At 42.5% G+C, this 19,309-nt stretch overlaps 1 protein-coding gene across 2 annotated transcripts in view; it reads right to left on the bottom strand.

Annotated features, from left to right (window-relative positions):
- Positions 1–11,654: 11,654 nt before the first annotated feature.
- LOC124551683 (RNA-binding motif protein, X-linked 2-like) overlaps positions 11,655–19,309 on the bottom strand; it is a 35,430-nt gene continuing 27,775 nt past the window's right edge. For both annotated transcript variants that reach the window (XM_047126459.1, XM_047126460.1), the window contains 2 exons: positions 16,283–16,451; positions 11,655–12,637 (listed from right to left, as the gene is read on the bottom strand). In XM_047126459.1, coding sequence (XP_046982415.1) covers positions 12,018–12,637; positions 16,283–16,451 — 789 coding nt within the window. In that variant the 3' untranslated portion in view covers positions 11,655–12,017. The remainder of the gene's footprint in view (positions 12,638–16,282; positions 16,452–19,309) is intronic.

Here is a 19,309-nt window from a genome sequence, read left to right on the forward strand (position 1 = left end):
CAACCTGTTATGGATAGTGAATGGTCAACTCCACTGGTTGTAATTCAGAATCCATTGGGGAAACTTCGCCTCTATGGTGACTTCAGTACGACTGTCAATGCGCAGCCGATCATGGATACCTATTTTCTCTCACACCAGGAGGAACTGTTCATGAAAATATTGGTTCACCAATGCTTTTCTTAAAATTGTCTGAAGCATATCTTCAGGTTCCGTGGATGAAGAGTCTCAGCGAGTTCTCGTTTTGAATACTCTTTTTGATCTCAATCAATATTTATGCTTTTCCTTTGGCATGGCCGATGCCCCTCCTATTTTCCAAGGATTTTTAAAGCAATTTACTATGCCTGTCCCAAGGTGCATTAATTATCTGGATGATACTGATGTCATGCGCTTCTTCATGGCGAATCACTTGAAAAATTTGCGCACTTTGTTTTCTGTCATACATTCCGCTGGCTAACAGTGTAATCTCACAAAATCTCATTTTTTTCAACCTGTTATTGTCTATTTGGGCTTCGAGGCCTCGCAGGATGGGGTTCGCCCTCTGCCGAAACATATCTTTACTGTTTCATCTATGCTTCACCTCTTGTCCATGAAGGAGCTTCACACCTTCCTAGGGAAGATAACCTACTACCATAGACTCCTGCCAGGGTCGGCCACATTGGCCCACCCACTGCATGCCTAGTTACACAAGAATGTACCTTTTTGCTGGAGCCCTGATTGCCAATGTGCTTTCAAATGTTGAAATCCAAACTACTTTCAGCCTGTTGAATAGCTACATAGTTTTGGCGCCTGACACTTCACATTATGGCCTCGGGATGGTCCTAGTGCATCGATATGCTGCCAGTGGGTCCAGCCCCATCTCATCTGCAGTGGGACCTGCCTCTGATGACAACGCAAAGATGGCAATGGCACCCTCGTCTCTGGTGCTGTCGTTGGGTGCTGCATGAGCCCATCACCCTCGGGCGTGCCTACGTCTCCACACGTTTAAGCACTTTGCTCCAGTGCCCACCCAGCACAACAATCCACCCTCTCTATCAGCACTGGCTGCTGCCACTCCAGATCCAATGAATCTATTCTTGTTGGGCCACTGGCATCTCCTCCATCACCTGGGTACCCACTCTGCATGAGACAGAGGTTCATTGTATCCTGCTACTAGTGTATGTGAGTGTGCAGAGTGAAGTGTCGCTGCATGTGTGCGCTTGAATCAGTTGCCAACTGTATCAGCATGGGCCACCTGTGAGAGACGTGCACAATGCGATCTCCACCATGTCATTTGGCAGCGACTCATACATATGTGCGGAGCAGCGCTGACTGGCCATCACTAGGTTCTTCCAGCTGTACCACTAACATCAGTTGTTCTATGTCTTGTTATGTTTGGAAAGTCCAGGATGGAATGTAACAATATGAGAGAAGGAAAGTTGCTAGTCACCATACAGCGGAGATGCTAAGCTGCGATAGGCACAATAAAAAGATTCATACAATCATAGCTTTCGGCCATTAGGGCTTTGTAAGCAGTAGACAAACATACACACACACACACACACACACACACACACACACACACACACACAAGTGCAACTTGCACACACACATCTGCAGTCTCAGAGAGCTGAAACTACACTGCAAGCAGCAGCACCAGTGCATGATGGGAGTGGCGACTGGGTAGGGGTAAGGAGGAGGCTGGGGTGGGGAGGAGGAGGGATAGTATGGTGGGAGTGGCGGACAGTGAAGTGTTGCAGTTCAAACGTTTGACCTTTGTGACTTTTCGCCAATTTTAGTGAGTTTTCGCCTTCCACTATCGTTGTCTTCCTCAGATTTCATATCTTTTTTCCCCCCTGTGCATCCATTTTGTACTATTCACACTTATTAGGGTGTATTTTTGCGTAATTTTTTGGACGTAATTCTACTTTCTTACGTATTTTTTCGCATTTTTGCACCACCATGGATCCTTGCTCCTTCCATCTGTGTCAATACAGAAAGGTTTCCTTATCCCTAGCCAGATACCAGCCCCCCATACTGTTCCTGCATTGTTGCTTGGCTCATGAAATCTGCCCTAATGGCCTTACCATCAAATTACCCATCTCTGGTTGCCACCCCTCCTTCGACAATGACCTCCACCTGTTCAGATTCTGCCAATCCTTAGCATTCGCCAACATAGTCCTGCAAAACCATATCAACCAAGCCCAATCCTGCTTGCAGTACCTTCTCTACATGAGCAAAATTCTCCTGCTATGTAATCCCAAATTCCTGGAACCCATAACACACATTGAAACTCTTGCCCTGCAGGAATTTGAGCAACATGCACGTCACCTCAAAAAGCTCTCCACCCTGCTCACTTCTTACTCCCGCCTCGGAGTACCACTGTCCACCACTTCTACAACAGCCTCCAAACCTCCCCCACGCCCCCTCATAGCTGACAAACCTTGTCTCGCAGACCTACTACATTTACCCCACCCTCCAAAACTCCCTCCCACCACCACAAGGAACTCAAAACCTAAACAGACCCGCAACACAGTCATGAACTTTTCCTCCAGAAGCCTCAGTCTTAGTCCCACAGAAATATCAGTCCTTTCCAAAGCCCTTACCTTTTGCCCCACTCCCAAATTCAACCATGCAGGACTAGTTAAAGACCTTCTCTCCTTCTCTTGGTCCCTACAGTGGAAAAACTTCTTCGCCACCAACTCGACCAATCAGACTCAATCAAAGACCAACATTGAACCTTGCCTAACTCAGTTCACTCCTCCATCCAACCGTAATCCACCCCCACTGCCTCCAAACCACCCTGTCAACTTTCCAGAATTTCTTATCCTCGAACCTTGCCTCACCATCATTCCCCAAATCCCTCAACATGCATACTAACCTTACATCCACAGAAAGAACCGCAGTCCACCATCTAATAACTGATCCCGATCTTATAATCCTACCTGCAGACAAAGGCTCCACCACTGTAGTTTTGAACGGCAAGGATTACGTGGCAGAAGGACTCCGTCAGCTGTCAGATACTTCCACCTAAAAACCATGCCACAGTGATCCCATTCCAGAAAGATCTCCAGTCACTTCTCAAATCCTTAGGCCCATCCAAGAACCTCTCCCCGGAGTCCATCTCTCTCTACTTACCCTACCACTCCCCACACTCCCACCTTCTACATGCTTCCTAAAGTCCATAAACCCAACCACCCAGGACACCTCACTGTGGCCGGTTACTGTGCCCCCACTGAGAGAATCTCTGCTCTCATAGACCAACACCTTCAACCTCCTATATAAAATATACCAACCATTTCCTCAACCGACTCTCCACAGTTCCTCTCCCTTTACCACACGGTGCCCTGCTCGTCACTATTGATGTCACCTCCCTGTACACTAACATTCCTAATGACCATGGCCTTACTGCTATCGAACACAACCTTTCCAGACGCCCTATGGATTCCAAACCAACAACCTCCTTCCTAGTCTCCATGACCAAATATATCCTCGCCTACAATTACTTCTGCTTTGAAGGCATTACCTACCACCAAATCTGCGGTACGGCTATGGGCACCTGCATGGCACCATCCTATGCTAAACTTTTCATGGGCCATCTAGAGGAATCCTTCCTAAAAACCTGGAATCCTAAACCCCTCACCTGGTTCAGATTCACTGATGACATCTTTGCTATCTGGATTGAGGGTAAGGACACCTTGTTCACATTCCTCCAGAACCTCAACAACTTCTCCCTCATTTGCTTCACCGTGTCCTACTCAACCCAACAAGCCACCTTCCTAGATGTTGACCTCCGCCTCAGAGATGGCTACATCAGTCCCTCCATCCATATCAAACGTACTAACCACCAGCAATACCTCCACTTCGACAGCTGCCACCCATTTCATACCAAGAAGTCCCTCCTGTACAGCCTAGCCACCTGTGGTCGTCGCATCTGCAGTGACGAGCAGTCCCTCTCAAAATATACCGAGAGTCTCACTGAAGCCTTCACTGAACGTAATAATCCTACCATCCTTGTACAAAAACAAATCTCCCGTGCCTTATCTTTCCGGTCTCCCACCACCTCCCAAAGTCCCGCAGTCCGGCCACAGAGGAGCATTCCCATCGTAACTCAGTACCATCCGGGATTGGAGCAACTTAATTACATTCTCCGCCAGGGTTTCGACTACCTCTCCTCGTGCCCTGAAATGAGAAATGTCCTACCCACTATCCTTCCCACCCCTCGTACCATGGTATTCCGCCATCCACTGAACCTACACAATATACTCGTCCGTCCTTACACAACCCCTGCTCCCAATCCCTTACCTCATGGCTCATACCCCTGTGCTAGATGCAAGACCTGTCCCATACATCCTCCTACCACCACCTACTCCAGTCCGGTTACAAACATTACCTATAACATCAAAGGCAGGGCTACCTGTGAAACCAGTCGTGTGATCTACAAGTTAAGCTGCAACCACTGTGCTGCATTCTATGTAGGCATGACAACCAACAAGCTGTCTGTCCGCATGAACGGCCACCCTGTAGCTGAGCACGCTGCCAAACATGATACCCTTCATCTCAATGACTGCTTCACAGCCTGTGCCATATGGATCCTTCCCACCAACACCAGATTTTCTGAATAGCGCAGGTGTGAACTTTCCCTGCAATACATCCTACGTTCCCGTAACCCTCCTGGCCTCAACCTTCGTTAGTCACTGCCCTCACCCATCCAGCCCCCTCCCTGTTCCCATTCCAGCACTACACAGCCATCATTTCACTGCCACACTCAGTCTTTTAATTTCTTTTATTTTTATTTCTCTCCTTTCCGCTGCTTACCCCCCCACCCGCACCTTCTCTCCTACCCTCCATCTAAACTGCAACACTTCACTGTCCGCCACTCCCACCAACTATCCCTCCACCTTCCCCACCCCAGCCTCCTCCTTACCCCCACCCAGTCGCCACTCCCATCATGCACTGGTGCTGCTGCTCGCAGTGTAGTTTCAGCTCTCTGAGACAGCAGATGTGTGTGCAAGTTGCCCTTGTATATGTGTGTGTGTGTGTGTGTGTGTGTGTGTGTGTGTGTGTGTGTGTGTGTGTGTGGGCGCGCGCGCGCGCGCACTCACATGTGTGTGTCTACTGCTTACAAAGGCCCTAATGGCCTAAAGCTATGACTGTGTGAATCTTTTTATTGTGCCTATCGCGGCTCAGCATCTCCGCTATATGGTGAGTAGCAACTTTCCTTCTCTTGTATTGTTCTTGTTACGTTTGGATTCATGAGAGTGTTATTTCCATTGTTGTTTAGAAGTTTATGAATAAAGCCATATTTGTATTGCTTGGATCGGTTTTGTGTATTACTTGGTTACTAAGGGAGGAGTAAATGAAATGAAATTTAACAATATTATGAAAGGGAAAGGTGCCACTCATCATTAGCGGAGATGCTGAGTGACAGATAGGCACAACAAAATACTGTCACAAATATGCCTTCAGCCAACAAGGCCTTTGTCGAAAATAGGTGACACACACACACACACACACACACACACACACCCCCCACACTCCTACAAACGCAACTCTCACACATGACTGCAGTCTCTGGCAGTTGAAGCTTGTTGTGCCTATCTGCAACTCAGCATCTCCACTGTATGGTGAGTGCCAACTTTCCTTTTCATAATAGTTTTACATTCCATCCTGGACTTTCCAGTGTTTTAAATGAAATTTAATTAGTTGAGAGAGGACAGATGCAATCAGCATGTGCTTGGGGCAGTGTTGCGAGATCCCCTGTTGTGGTGATCAGATGTATTCAACCTGAACCTTGATGAGTATGCTTTCCATCACGTTCCTACTGTCATCTCAGAATGCCCCGCAAATCTGGACATGGCACGATTTGACCAGATGGCCAAATGAAGATCCACGAAGAGGCCCGTTTCAAATTCTGTCAGGTGCTGATACCGCTGTGTCACATTAGTATGTGGCATTCTTGAGTGATCACTCAACATCTGACACTAAAAATGAACAACACTAGTGCACTCTGATGGCCGTTCTGCTTGTCCCCAGAATTGCAACTCCAATCATTTACAAACCCTCCAATGGTCAGTTTGTTACAAAGTTACAGGGACATGCGACCATGACTTCTGGGTGTTTCACTTTTTTGTCAGGCAGTCCATTTCACAGCATGTTACAAAGTGATATGAAATGGTAGAGAAATATAAAATCTGTAGTATGGAAGACAGATTGACAGGATTCTGGGAAAGTGCGGTGTATTTGTAAAGAAAATCATACACCTGATGCAAGTGTGATCAGCCCTACAAACGAGATAGAGCATTTGGAATTCTCATCAAGCAGCCATGCCATCACGCAAACTTAGAGATGAGCTGCAGGATTATAACAGGCCAATACAGCCCATACAGAGCCTTTTTTTAAAAAAAATATTAAATTAAATTAGAGAAGGAAGATTATAGGTCGTCGTGTCCTGTCAATGACGAGGTTATTGAAAGTAGAGCAAAATCTCGAACTGTGGAAAGGAATTTGTGTCCTTTTCATAGAAACATTTCTGGCTACAGTGATATAGGGAAACAAGGAGAAACCTAAATCTGGGTGGCTGGATTTGGATTTGAAGCATCTTCGTGAATGCAAGTCCAGTTTCTTACCATTGTACTATCTCATTTGCTCTCTTAGATGGAATCTATGGGGGGAGGGGGCAGGGGGCAGGCGGGGGGTGGTCAACAATGTTTTCAGCAATTTAGAGAATCAGTTTTCATGAAAGCTCACACTACAATTCTGTTGCACCTTACATAGCAGTCAGGAGAATATAACAAAATGGATTAGGACACACACTGAGACATACAGTCATTCATCATTCCATACATGGAAGGAATAGGGCAGAAAACCGCTCCACTAATACTGTTAAAAGCTACTGTGTGTATCCACAGTAAAGTGCCAACATATGGATCCAAAGTTCTCAGTTTTGAACCCCAGGCATCCTAGGATTTTTATCTGTCACGTAACTTCTTGTGTTAGATCATGGTCACAATGGCTGAAAATGGGAAAGACCTATAGTAAACATGACACTGGATGGGAAGCAGCTAGAAACAGTGGAGAGTTTGTAGTACCTGAAGAGTATAATAAAGTAAAATGAAAGAAATAACCAAGAGACAAGTGAATGAGCAATGCAAGCTTATTGGGGCATAAGAAGATTGAAATAGAACAATGAAGTCCCACAGAAAAGGAAGATGACTAGCACATTGACTACCCAGCAAACAAACTGAGCAGTTTGGTATTTGCAATGCAAATATTATCAACTGAAATTAACATGGACAGATGAAAAGTAGCATATACAAGTTACTTCGAATCCATTATTAGGCTTCGTATTTGTTTTTTGGAGTAACTCGACAAATGTAGTGCAGATCCTAAAAATAAAGAAAAAAATGTCATTCAAAATATTTGCACTGTAAATCACAAAGAACCATGTCCTCCATTATTGAGAAAACTTAAAATATTAACTCCTCCATCCCTATATAAGAGCTAAGGATGAAACGGAAATTTGAGCTGGATACATTGTTACATATCCCAAGAAATATCATTACTGTGTTATTCATTTTAGTGCTATTATTTATTAATGTAAAAATAATTGTAACTATGTTATAAATTTTTGACATGTCTCCTGTACACAGATAAAATGGATTGCAAATGTACATCACAAGATGAATAAACGATAATTCACATTTCCAGTTAAAGGCATCTATTAGGTTGTAGATAGGACCAATTTCTCGCAGACATTGTTATAGTCAGATGAAAAGGTTATGAGATGTCATAACTATAATAGGGACTGACAACAGAACCGTCTTCTCCTTTATGTTTGTAACTTGGAATTGACAGATTTGGAAATGATATGATCTTCATACTTACTTAACAACGTAGGAAAGGACAGATTGCTACATACCCTAAAGGTGACACACTGAGTTGCAGACAGGGCCAATTAAAAGACACTTACACATATGCTTTAGGCCACAGCCTTAATCATAAAAAGAAAGAGACACACACCATGCACACATGACTGCCATCTCCAGCACCTCGGACCTGGAATGCATCATATTGGTTTGAGCTGCCAGAGTTGGCAATCGTGTGCTTGAGATGTGCCTGCTTCTGTGAATGAAAGGCGTGTGTTACTCTTTCTTTCTCTGATAAAGGCTATGGCGAAAAGTTTATGTGTAAGTGTCTTTTAATTTTGCCTGTCCGCTACTTGACATATCTTCTTTACGGTAAGTAGTAATCTGTCTTTTCCTGCATTGTTGATATTCCAACCTGGAGTTTCCACTGTTTGCTTCATACTTATTTTATATCCTTACGATACATGTCTGGAACATGGGTTCCTTATCAAAACTTAGTACATAAAGTCCCCTTGACAACCCTTAGAAGGCCATAGTGGGAAATGTGAAACACCCTGTATACCAATTCTGTTGTATGATGCAGAAACCCCAGATCATGGAGGAAAGAGCAAAAAATTAAGGTGTAAGCAAGTCAGATGAAGATTTCGAGAAGTCCAGATACATGTAACAAATACACTACTAGCCATTAAAGTTGCTACACCAAGAAGAAATGCAGATGATAAACGGGTATTCATTGGACAAATATTGTTGCAACGGCGACCAGAACGGTCGCGAGGTAGTAGTGATGGAAACGCGGCAGGAACTGCGGAGCGGCCTGTGAACAACACAACGGGAGAGGATGGACATGACCAACGGAGGACCTTACGACACAACAAGAACAGACAACAGAGTAACAAACCAAACAAGACAACCACGTCTACTGGAATAGAAACACGAAGTTAATCCGCTGTCTGAGACGATATGTCCTGAAACGCAACGCGATGTTAGACTGCTGGCTGAGCGCAAGGCAGGCACTTAAGTATGTTATTGGGGGCAATGCTATTCGCCACTGGGACCACGTGTTTCACTGTGGCCCCCTCACACTAAAAGCGGGTAAGGAGGCACGCCCCGCCACAGCTTACAGCGCGATAGTGCAGAGACCTCTATGGGTCTTTGACGTCCATGACATCTGGCGCGGATTCAAATTCCGCGACGCGCGGTACCAGAAATATATTATACTAGAACTGACATGTGATTACATTTTCACGCAATTTGGGTGCATAGATCCTGAGAAATCAGGACCAAGAACAACCACCTCTGGCTGTAATAACGGCCTTGACACGACTGGGCATTGAGTCAAACAGAGCTTGGATGGCGTGTACAGGTACAGCTGCCGATGCAGCTTCAACACGATACCACAGTTCATCAAGAGTAATGACTGGTGTATTGTGACAAGCCAGTTGCTTGGCCACCATTGACCAGATGTTTTCAGTTGGTGACAGATCTGGAGAATGTGCTGGCTAGGGCAGCAGTCGAACATTTTTTGTATCCAGAAAGGCCTGTACAGGACCTGCAACATGTGGTCGTGCATTATCCTGCTGAAATGTAGGGTTTCGCAGGGATCAAATGAAGGGTACAACCATAGGTTATAACACATCTAAAATGTAACATTCATTGTTCAAAGTGCTGTCAATGCGAGCATAAGGTGACCGAGACATGTAACCAATGGCACCCCATACCATCACGCCGGGTGATACGCCAGTATGGCGATGATGAATATACGCTTCCAATGTACGTTCACCGCTATGTCGCCAAAAACGGACGTGACCATCATGATGCTGTAAACAGATCCTGGATTCATCTGAAAAAATGACGTTTTGCCATTCGTGCACCCAGGTTTGTCATTGAATAAACCATTGCAGGCGCTACTATCTGTGATGCAGCGTCAAGGGTAACCGCAGCCATAGTCTCCTAGCTGATAGTCCATGCTGCTGCAAACGACGTCGAATTGTTCGTGCAGATGGTTGTCGTCTTGCAAACGTCCCCATCTGTTGACTCAGGGATCGAGACGTGGCTGTACGATCTGTTACAGCCATGTGGATAAGATGCCTGTCATCTCGACTGCTAGTGACACGAGGCTGTTGGGATCCAGCATGGTGTTCCGTATTACCCGCCTGAACCCACCAATTCCATATTCTGCTAACAGTCATTGGATCTCAACCAATGCGAGCAGCAATGTCGCGATACGATAAACCGCAATCGCAATAGGCTACATCTGACCTTTATCAAAGTTGGAAAAGTGATGGTACCCATTTCACCTCCTTACACCAGGCTTCACAACAACGTTTCACCAGGCAACGCCGGTCAACTGCTGTTTGTGTATAAGAAATCAGTTGAAAACTTTCCTCATGTCAGCACGTTGTAGGTTTCACCACCGGCGCCAAACTTGTGTGAATGCCCTGAAAAGCTATTCATTTGCATATCACAGCATCTTCTTCCTGTCAGTTAAATTTCGTGTCTGTAGCACGTCATCTTCGTGGTGTAGCAATTTTAATGGCCAGTAGTGTATGCAGAAGATGAGAAATGAAAAGGTCATGGAGAAAACGCATGAGGAATCCATACTAGGGAATATTTAGTGGAAAAGATTAAAATTCTAGGGGCATTTGAAGAAAATAGAGAAGCTGAGGCTGTCTAGGGGTATGTTCAAGATGTAGGTAGGGGGTAGGAGACCAAAGAGGTGGCTAAAAGAAGTGGGAAGAAGCACATGAAAGAGACAGCAACACTGGGCCAGAGTAGTGGCACAGAAGTGGTGGAAATGATGGAGAGGCCTGTATTGCAGGCAAACCCACTAGTGGTGGGAAACTGTACAAGCTGAATGACGACTTATTCTTTCACCCCTGGCACTGTTTGTCAAGTTGCACTGCAATTCACAGTTCATGTTAAACTGTAGGACCCCTATAACTGGCCAAGTAAACCAATCAGAAGTTTGGAAAAACGCAACATATACTGCCTCCAATATGAGTATGTCTAGTAAAGCAGTCTGGTGTTCAAACTGACTTTCATGTTAATGACAGCTTTCTTTTTATATTATCCTCCACCGCACCCTGTACAGTGGCTTGCAGGATACATATATGAACACACATTTTATGGGCTTCATAAACATGGCACATGGTTTGTTAAATATCTATTTGAGATATGTAAAATATAATATTTTTTATGAAACTGTTTATGGTTTAGTTAAAATCACTTTGGTATTTATCCAATTATTCTACACCTGGAGACTAGTATGACATAAAATAAAAGTTTCTAACCCCCTGACACTTGCACTTGGGAAATATAATTTCCTAAATGTAATGAATCAGTAAAAGCAGGCAACTTTGTACCTGAGGTAGACATTATAAAAGTCTTAAATATTGCTTCAGGCTCTTTATGTTAGATTTCATCAAAAGGAAATGAACTGGGGATCACTACACTATGTCACTTTTCTTAAAACTGTCACAGTGACGGAAATTACTTCCCACAAAGCTACGGAGTATTTTGATTTGTGACAAGTTAATGGGCTGAGCCTTGTTTCAGTGTCTGCAGCTGGATTCAATTGAAGGTACAGAATGTGAATAACCCAACAAAGATTGTGAACTCAACACTTCAATCTCATTTTTCAAAAGATGAGTCACTATTATTGTAGTAACTTGGTAACAGATACTAACAGTACATCACAACACCCAATGCTATTTGTGGGCAGTATCTTGACTTAACTGTCTCAGATAAACAATTACCTTCATTTTATCATCTTCAAGGCACCTATTAATGTGATGCGGTCTTAACAGGTACTGTGCTTAATGATCTTTAATGCAATTTAGTATGAACATATCAGTTGTGCCATTATGTACGATGGCAGTAAACTACTTACATATTTCAGTAACAGTGATTGATAAAAGAGTACACAAATTAAATTTAAATGGGTTGGCTACCCTGTTGTTCTCCAGAGTCACATTATAATCAGTGCATATTGCATAAAAGTATGAACAGTAACAAAAAGTACAACATATATGCAATTACATCAAATTTTCCTTACTGCTCTAATAAACCACAACAGCAGTCTCACAGTTTTCACACCACCTCTCTAACAGTAACTGTACCATTCAGTGTCCAATTTTCTGGCAGCAAGAAAGAGACTAACTAATAGAACTTCCTTTAGTTTCTGCGGCCATCTCGGTCCCTGCTCCAGCTGCCAGATGTTCCACCCTCTCTGTTGTACCTTCTTTCTTTGCTCCTTTCCCAGTCACGCTCTCTTTCTCTACCCCTCTCTCTTTCCCTGTCCCTGTCCCGTTCTCTGTCTCTAGGCTGCTCACTGTGTTTTGTAACTCCTCGCTCTTCAGTGTTCTTTCTGCCACCTTCACTGTCCCCAGCGTCCTTCTTCTTAGAAACACTGCCACGATCTACACGTTCTGTGGAAACTTCCCCAGGATGAGCATCCTTTGGCCGAGCTGTACCAGCATCAGCCGCTTCCTCATTCATCTTTGCTGCCCGCTTCACAGTACTTAGAGCTCGTTCGAGAGCCCTAATTTTTTCCTCCAACTGCTGTCGTTTGGTTTTAGCAGGTATATTTTCTCCATCACTTGCACTGCTGCTCTCTGACTTTGCTGTCTTCTTTTTCCGAGACTTCTTTGTTTTACTGCTTGCACGAGTTTCGTCTTCAGAGTCACTTGCTGAGGTTGAACCTTCCTCTGAGCTGGAACTACTGTTCTGCACTTTAGCCTTCTTTCGTTTTTTCTTCTTCTTCTTTTTCTTCTGCTTCATCTTTTCCTTTTTCTCTGTAATTAATAATTGTCAGTTAATCTACAGGTATAGTTTTCTACAGCCTCTAAAGGCATTTTCAGTAAGATGTGACCTCTCTTTAAAATGAAAAATTAACACTTTCATATTTGATAATATATAGTAATATTGTCATTACTTCATTATAGATTTGAATTCATAATCAACGTACATATGACAGCACAAAAAGTTATGGGTACAGCACTGCTCATAAAAGTAAAGGGTGATATGTACTTGTGTGTGTAACTGAGGGAGTTGTTACGACTTACTGACTCTCAGCTCACGGCACCCGCAATCTAAGAACACACAAGGAAATCTGCTCCCTGCCATTCCTAGGATTTCAGATGCAGAAAAGGTGCTTGAAGTCGACAATTGGAGTCACGCGAGGAGCGACAATAAGAAATGCCTGAATACTGCAACAGTTAGTATAGTGACTTCAACATTCAGTTGTGTAGCCGACAGAATGATAACACAACGTCAGAATGGCAAGATTCCAATCCAAACCGACTTTCAGCAATTAATTTTTGTTTTTGTTTTAGTGCATCAATTTGTTTAATCTACAGAAAATTAACAGAATAAACAGTTCATGATTCTAAATAATAGTTTTTTTGCCCCTCAAAAGACACAGCATATGGTTTCTGTACACTTAAAACTACATCCAATGGCCTTCCACCTCAATGCCCATCTGCAACCTGCAAGAAATAGAGGCTGAAAGATAAATGAGGAATTTCTCACTTCCTCCCAGGCCGCTACGGCAACACTGTGAAAGTTGTCATCGAATTTCATAGCATGGTCAACTCTGTCTCCATCCTATGTTTTCAATGGGGTAGAGGTATGGCACATAAGGAGACCAATCGAGAAGAGACATCACATTTTCTATTTTGCAACCACCTCTGCATCATAACTGATATGTATAGCAGACTGTTCCTGCTGGAAACAGTTTAATACACAAAAGGCATCAACTACTGAAGAAAAACAGTAGTTGCAATGTTACATTTCCTTCTAACAGGAAGCATACAAGGAAAAGAGAAAACCATTTATCACCATAATCAAGGCAATATTCATACCAAGTAAGACGTTAACAACAACCTATTAAATATTCATTAATTAATCCATATCACGCCCAACAAACACTACAGCATTTTGCAAAATTTATGGGAGAATATAACAACACAGGTAAGAATAAAACTATATGCAGTTTGCAGGTTCGGGAAGAGACTGCCTGAACAAAAATATACAACATGAGTTACAAATTATATGTTTTTTGGAAAGCTAAGGTTAATAAACTATAAGAGTTACTTTTTAGTGGTCCCATCAGTCTCTTAAAGCACACTGAAATTGATAGGTCATTAGGTGTAGCTCTCCTTGGCAGATTTCAGTTATATGATCATAATAAAACCACAGTATTTGTGCTGCTCCTGGTGTGTGGCCTGAATGATTTTGATATGATTTACCCTTCTGCTAGACTTTGATGGATTTAATTTTTTATTAATATTGTAATTTTTTTGCAGATTTCAGGCAATCACGTGCACATGGGCTAACAGCAAATGTCGCTGCCAGTTTTATCATAGTCACATTCACAAGTGAGATCAGAAGTGTCACAAGCTCTGTGTGTGTGGAAAATTGCTTGCATATCATCTGAATAGAGGGATGCTTTTCAAGCAGTACTTGTCTCTTATGGCAAGGAAAAAAAAACTTTTGCAACTAAACATGGAATTAATCTTCTGTCCCTTTACATAGAAAGCCTACAGCTTGACCATTCAGTTACAGTGATGAACAGCAGAAATTTCCCTGTTAAGGGTCTATTTAGTGTATTCATAACATATAATAATAATATGAAAAGGATAGTTTGCTACTCACCACATACAGAAAGCTTTGAGTCATAGACAGGCACAAAGAAAAGAATGCTACAAATATACAAACTTTCAGATAAAGTCTTTCCTCAGGAGTAGAACTTGGACACATACACACAACAAAAACTGAGGCTGGCTGTGACTCTCTCTGAAATGAGCAGCAATCTGCTGGGGCAGGTGATGGGTGGTAAGGAGGTGGCATAGAGTGGAGGATGGGAGAGGTGGGAGGTGAGGTTGGGGGAAGATGCTAGTGCTGCCTGTGGGAAGAAAACAGAAGCCACAGGCTATCATTAAAGTGAAGCAATTCCTGTTGGGTGGCATGTTCAGCAACTGGGCAGCCCAGCTGTCTCCTGGCAACAGTCTGTCGGTGGTTGTTCATGTGGACATACAGCTTGTTAGTAGTCATTCCCATGTTGAATGTGGCACAGTGGTTGTAGCTAAGTTCATACAATACATGCCAGCTTTCACAGCTGGCCCTGACTTTGATGTGTTAGGAGATGCCAGTGTCAGAATTGGAGTAGGTGGTAGAGGGCAAGACACGTCGCACAGGCCTCGATCTGGGTCTATCGCAGGGATATGAGCTATGAGGCAAGGCATTGGGAGTAGAAGTGCGGTAGGCCAGCACAATAATAATCAACAGGTTTGGTGGGTGGCGGAATACCAATGTGGGATGGGTGGGACGGGCAGGATGTTAGATATTGAAACCCTGGCAGAAAATGACTGAGTTGCTCCAGTCCTGGGTGGTACTGAGTCAGTCCTGGGTGGTACTGAGTCACAAGAGCAGTGCACCTTTGTTGTCAGACTACGGGGATGGTGAGAGTGGTGAGAGAAGGCATGGGAGATCTGTTTCTGGACAGGGTTGGGAAGGAAATTTCAGTCTGCGAAGAAGTCAGTGAAACCACTACTGGTATACTTGGAGAGGGACTGCTCATCACTACAGATGAAATGACCATGGCAACTAGGCAGTATGGAAGGAACTTCTTGGTGTAGAATGGGCAGCAGCTCTTGAAGTAGAGGTGTTGGTGGTTAGTAGGTTTGATGTGGACAGAGGTGCTGAGGTGGAGGTTGACATCGAGGAAGGTGGCTTGTTGGGCTGAGGAGGATCAGGTTAAATAAATGGGGGAGAAGGTGTTGAGGCTCTGGAGGAATGTGGACAGGGTGTCCTCACCCTCGTCCAGATTATAAAGATGTCATCAGCAAATCTAAACCAAGTGATAGGTTTAGGACAATGGACAGTAGGGAAGGATTCCCCTAGATGGCCCTCGATTTTCCATTGCTAGCAACAGGGTTCTTTATTTGTAGAAAATCTTTTGTGTCTTCTTGGAATAGGTCTAGAATACAGAAAGAACCATTTTTGCTAATATTTAAAGCAATCATTTATCTTCCTCACATTCTCAACATAATCTAGAAAAGACCAATTGCATATCATTAGTGTCATTACTGCACTGGACTTTGATTCTGGCTGTGATTTTCCTCCCTTTTTTGTGCTGTCAAGTGTACAATATATGTTCTAATGGAACTGTGAAATCCCATTAAAGGAGAATCACAAGGTAGGACAACAAGAAAAATGGAGTGGTGTCAAAGGACAAGGAAAAGTTAGTTGGGGTGTGTGCGCTTCACATGTGAAATAACAATGTAGGTGGGATTGGGAAGGGGGGTGGGACATTCACTATGAAGAAACTGATTTATATAAAGTCAAGTGCAAAAGTAAAAGTTCTTATGCTAGTATTCTGGTGGTACACACATTGCATACAGTAAAATCTTGTGGTACTAAGACATCATGGGACACACCTTTTTTTGGATTTTTAGCTTCCTGCCCAGATTCCTTGTCTGATTCCGATGTAAGTTTTGGTGCACAACCTTCTGAATAAAGTTTCCTTGTCTCTGTATCAAGTTTTTCAGAATCTTTAGGTGGTTTGTAGTCTGCAACATGATCCACTCTAATCGTGCGGCCAAGTATCTAAAAAACAAAATAAACATAACCAACTATGGAACAAATTCCAAATGACTGGACCAAAGGAAACATGAGGTAGTTGATTCTAAACTTTAGTCTTTCAAAAACAATAATTTCCTGTCCTAGAGCTTTTGGTAAAGGTTAGGCTTGATAGGAAGGATAAATGGCTGTAAGAATGAGTGAAGAAAGAGACATTGAAAAGAACAAAGTTTAAATAATGGTAGTGTAATTCGCAAAAGCTAATACAAAAATATGTAATCATCTGTTAAGTTTAGTAATATAAAACTGTTATAGGAGGAAAACAGTAGGCCAGAAACCAAAGACCTCCTCCCAAGGACTAGCACATGAAAGAATAAATTGTACTTTCTTCCAAGACCTTTGGAATCTATGAGTCTGGCAAAAAAACATTTTTCGTCAAATTTGTTACCATTTTGTTTACATCACCTCTGAAAATGATGATAGTAAGAAAACAGCTCTGTGCTAAATTGTCTGTATCATCTGTTTCTCTTGTTTTGACAACTGGTTTCACAATATGTATTTTAATCTGTATGAAAATTTTGCACAATTAAAATACAGGTTATGCAGATGATTACTTTAAGTATCAATGGTAGCAGATGTTCATTTTGCAGACATATTTTGTAGTATAGAACACACTGAATGCATTTATATAGTGACCAGTACACTGTAATTACATTTTAGCTGTACAGTCACTGAATGAAGTAGTACCAGGAGACACAGTCCAGTCGTATTACCTGGCTACATTGTCTATAAGACTTACAAAGTTCCAAAAAGCATTTGTACATTGTCTATGAAGAGCAATGTCTGTTGCATAGAGTTGCAGAAGGCAGAGTAGTGAACATAAAACAGTGACACTTCTCACAGCCACCAGGATCTCAATACACAGATGGACTGCACATGGTGAACGCGCTGTAGTTGGGATCTTGGGTTTTCCCTGAAGCAATAGAGTTACTGGAGTGGAATATACAGCAAGATATGGGGGGGAGGTGGGGGAGGGGTGCCACATATGCATGCTGATGGCAGGGTGGTGGTGAAGGCAGCAGTAGTAGCAAATGTCACTTTCTCTGCTGAACACCATCATATGCACTACACCACTCCACTATGATGGCCATCCAGCCCGGATTCCTACTGAACATTCTCGCACTGACTGTAACATCAAGCAAGAACCCTAGAGTTCTTTGCAGACACTGATGAGAGCAGCCGCCGGCCATGTAGAATTTCAGTATTACTCTAGCTGTTCATCTGCACGTTTCATTAAGCACACAAGAACAAAGTGATAACCATTTCTGATGAACTTTCCATAATAAGTTTGGTTCATTATTAAATGTTCGAACTAAACACTCTAATTGCGGTAACCTTTCAAGGGTGAATATTTTACATAAGGTCTTGGTGATTGCCTCTCCAGTATTTTTAAACTTCATCTTGTGGACAAACAGAAAATTGGATAATATGTAAATGATCATTAAATATATCAATCGTCTGAAACAGGCAAATGGGCTGGCATAGTCTACATGAAAGCATTTCCAAAGCTGTGTGAGTGTGAAAACTGAATGGAAAGCCAATGATATTCAGCATAAAACCGCCCAGGAACTAGACTTTTTGCCCTGTTGCTATTATTCACTATTAACACTAGTAGTACTGATACTTGTTCTTAGTTAGCGTTAATATTCCAAATGGCCTTAGACATATCCAAATGATGTTTCAATTCATCTTTCCTCTTCTCTTACTACCATTACTAGAACTATTTATAATATTATACATGGCATTATTGAAGTCACTATGATATAAGAATTACTGTATATGTAAAATTTGGTCCAGTGGATGAGGGGCCTTGAAGGCTCTAATTTGATCAACTTCAGTAAATAATGATTGTACATGGCACTGAAAGAATGAATATAACACAGTCATTTTGAATCTTTTTCGGGCATCCTTTGAGGATGAATCAAAGACACAGAACATCACAGTGAGGCAACACCATGACCAGAGTGAAGTACACTGAACTATCCTCCACCAAATTTTCGGAAGTTGAAAGAAAGGGGGATGTAACATGATGGTGCGTAAGGAATTTACAACATTGCAACTGTTAACATTTAGCAGCTGTAGCCAGAAACAATATTATTTCTGAGTACAGTTCACTAACACTTTATATGCATCATCTCTTGATGGTGTTTCACAAGTAAAAGATATAGTCTGTAAAATTTAGTTTAGGATCCACCTTCTTGTGTTTTAGTACAGTAAACTTTCAAAGAATGACAGAGGTTTCAGAGATGAACATTTTACAGAAAGATTATGTTAATTTCAGTGCTACGTACCATTCATTTCACACTCAAAACAGAAACTGTGTAGCAGTGAGCAAGGAAACACCACCCCATACAACAAATATATTATGATTTAAGCCACCTCGGCAGTTGGATAAGCAATGGCAGTTGAATATACAATGAAGTTCTTGGTTGATCTTAAGTGTATTAAAATAACAGCCAAAATACTATCTTGTTTTTTCCATGAATCAGATTGCTCTGATTAAATATAGAGCCAAATTCTGAAAAGTTACGATGGATGCACATAACATGCATCAAAACATTTGGAGATTTGCCCATTATCTACGATACATTTTCTGAATTTACCTTGAAGTTTTAATTTTTATGGCAAAAAGGGCATGAAGTATGGCAAAGTGTGGTTAAATAAGGGGTGATTTAAAAATTAGACTAAGCTACAGGTCAATCAAGCACCACAATCAAGATTTCGGGGAGGGGGGCAAGGGATTCAATATCACACTTTAGCCACATGCCTACCCATCCACATTTCAAATTCAAAGATTCAGTAACAGATTAATTCACAATTTGCAC

Source organism: Schistocerca americana, chromosome 1 (genome assembly GCF_021461395.2).
Source record: "Schistocerca americana isolate TAMUIC-IGC-003095 chromosome 1, iqSchAmer2.1, whole genome shotgun sequence".
NCBI lineage: Eukaryota > Metazoa > Arthropoda > Insecta > Orthoptera > Acrididae > Schistocerca > Schistocerca americana.